Below are 1545 nucleotides of genomic sequence, written 5' to 3' on the forward strand. Positions count from 1 at the left end.
ATATGCACCCACGTTTTTTTTTCTTCAAAACATGTTGACCCCACCTCATTTAAAATTTTTGTCGACAATGTTGTCCTGGACTTTCAACTCCTAATGTCGTTTCGTTTCGTTTCCATAATTTAAGAAACGAATGAATTGAATGATGGTTTAAAAACCTCATATTTAGAGGAGACTGGAGGATAGCGAGCATGTTTTCTGAACTAACCTTAAGCTCCTAGCCTTACCTAATTTTTTTCACATACACGTATATGTTTTTGTATTTTTATTTGCTATCAAATATTTTCAGGTTTGCTAATTTCTGTTAGGAGGTATTTATTTATTAGTGTTATAAAGATAATCAGACAGATTTGGTTCTGTGAATTTGGTCATCAGTACAATTTTTATTTAAAGTATCTTTTCTTTTTGTTTTTGTTTCTTGTTTTAGGAATTTGGCGTGAAAGGAATTGAATTCAAGTACTTATTCCAAACATAATTAGTTGTATACGTCTATGTGATATGAGTTCAGGGATCTATATCAATGAGACAGTTGACCCAATACATACATATTTTTTAGTTATTTTGACTGAGAAAAGCTTTAGATGCGAAGACAATTCCAGTCATTATAAATCGAATGGTCATACGTCTTTGTGATAGAGTTGCTAGTAGATCGCGAGCGGCTTACTTTGTTTACATCCTAAAGCCGATGCTTGGATTGTTGGTTTAAAAGCCCTAATTGCTCGTGGTAGCAACAATAAATTAAGTAGCGAGTGAGTGTGCGTTATCTGATCATCCACAAGGTCAAAGGGTCATTCCCCCATCATCTGTGAGTTTCTGAATCTTTATTCTTCTTTGGCTTTTTGGAAATAAACCAATTTGTATGGAAAATATTTCCCATTTATTTCCCTTCAATCCCTCCCTCTAACCAGACAACTCTAATAGATCGGAGCGATAAATACGGCAGTAATAAATTAGTTGTTGCTTAGCAATACAATCAATAATAACTGACGCTTGATTTGTCTAACATTGGAGCGCTTTATAGATCACAACAAAGCAAGACAAGATTGCCCTTGAATTAAACACGTATAAATCCTCCAGATTCGAGTATATTCCGGTAAATCCAGCCACCGAATCAAACGAGCCAGCCACAGGCGCCGCAGCCACGTCATCCTCCCCCGCCGCCGCTTCCTCACCCATGCGCTTCACCCTTCCAGCAATCACCCGGCACACCAGCATGGCGCGGCGAGTGGCCAAAACGCCGATACCGTTGTGAGCCCTACCGCTGCTCGCTGTCGTGTGGACCCCGCTAATCTTGCTGCCCTGGAATCCATTTCGGATGATCGCACACACTCCGCAGCCGGGAACAGAAGCGCACAAGCTAGATGAGCCACGCGCGCCGAGGGGGCACGTGAGTGTAGCGAAGTGGAATCTCAGAAGCTCGTTCCCGTCGGCGGCGCACCTGGCGTCCCTTTTTGCGGCGGAGTTGGCGCGTGTCTTCACCGCTTCTCTGTAGTCTTCGAACCTTTGGATCGTGCGCTGGGTGTTGTGGACCTTTAGTATCCGTTCGAT

At 42.3% G+C, this 1545-nt stretch overlaps 1 protein-coding gene across 1 annotated transcript; it reads right to left on the reverse strand.

The window, feature by feature from the left end:
* Positions 1-808: 808 nt before the first annotated feature.
* On the reverse strand, positions 809-1539 carry LOC140966422 (uncharacterized; the record flags this gene model as incomplete). Its single annotated transcript, XM_073426712.1, has 1 exon — positions 809-1539. A coding segment is annotated over one exon (543 nt), but the record flags the coding sequence as incomplete, so codon positions are not given.
* Positions 1540-1545: the final 6 nt, after the last annotated feature.

Source organism: Primulina huaijiensis, unplaced genomic scaffold, assembly GCF_012295235.1.
Source record: "Primulina huaijiensis isolate GDHJ02 unplaced genomic scaffold, ASM1229523v2 scaffold206142, whole genome shotgun sequence".
In the NCBI taxonomy this organism is placed as follows: Eukaryota; Viridiplantae; Streptophyta; class Magnoliopsida; order Lamiales; family Gesneriaceae; genus Primulina; species Primulina huaijiensis.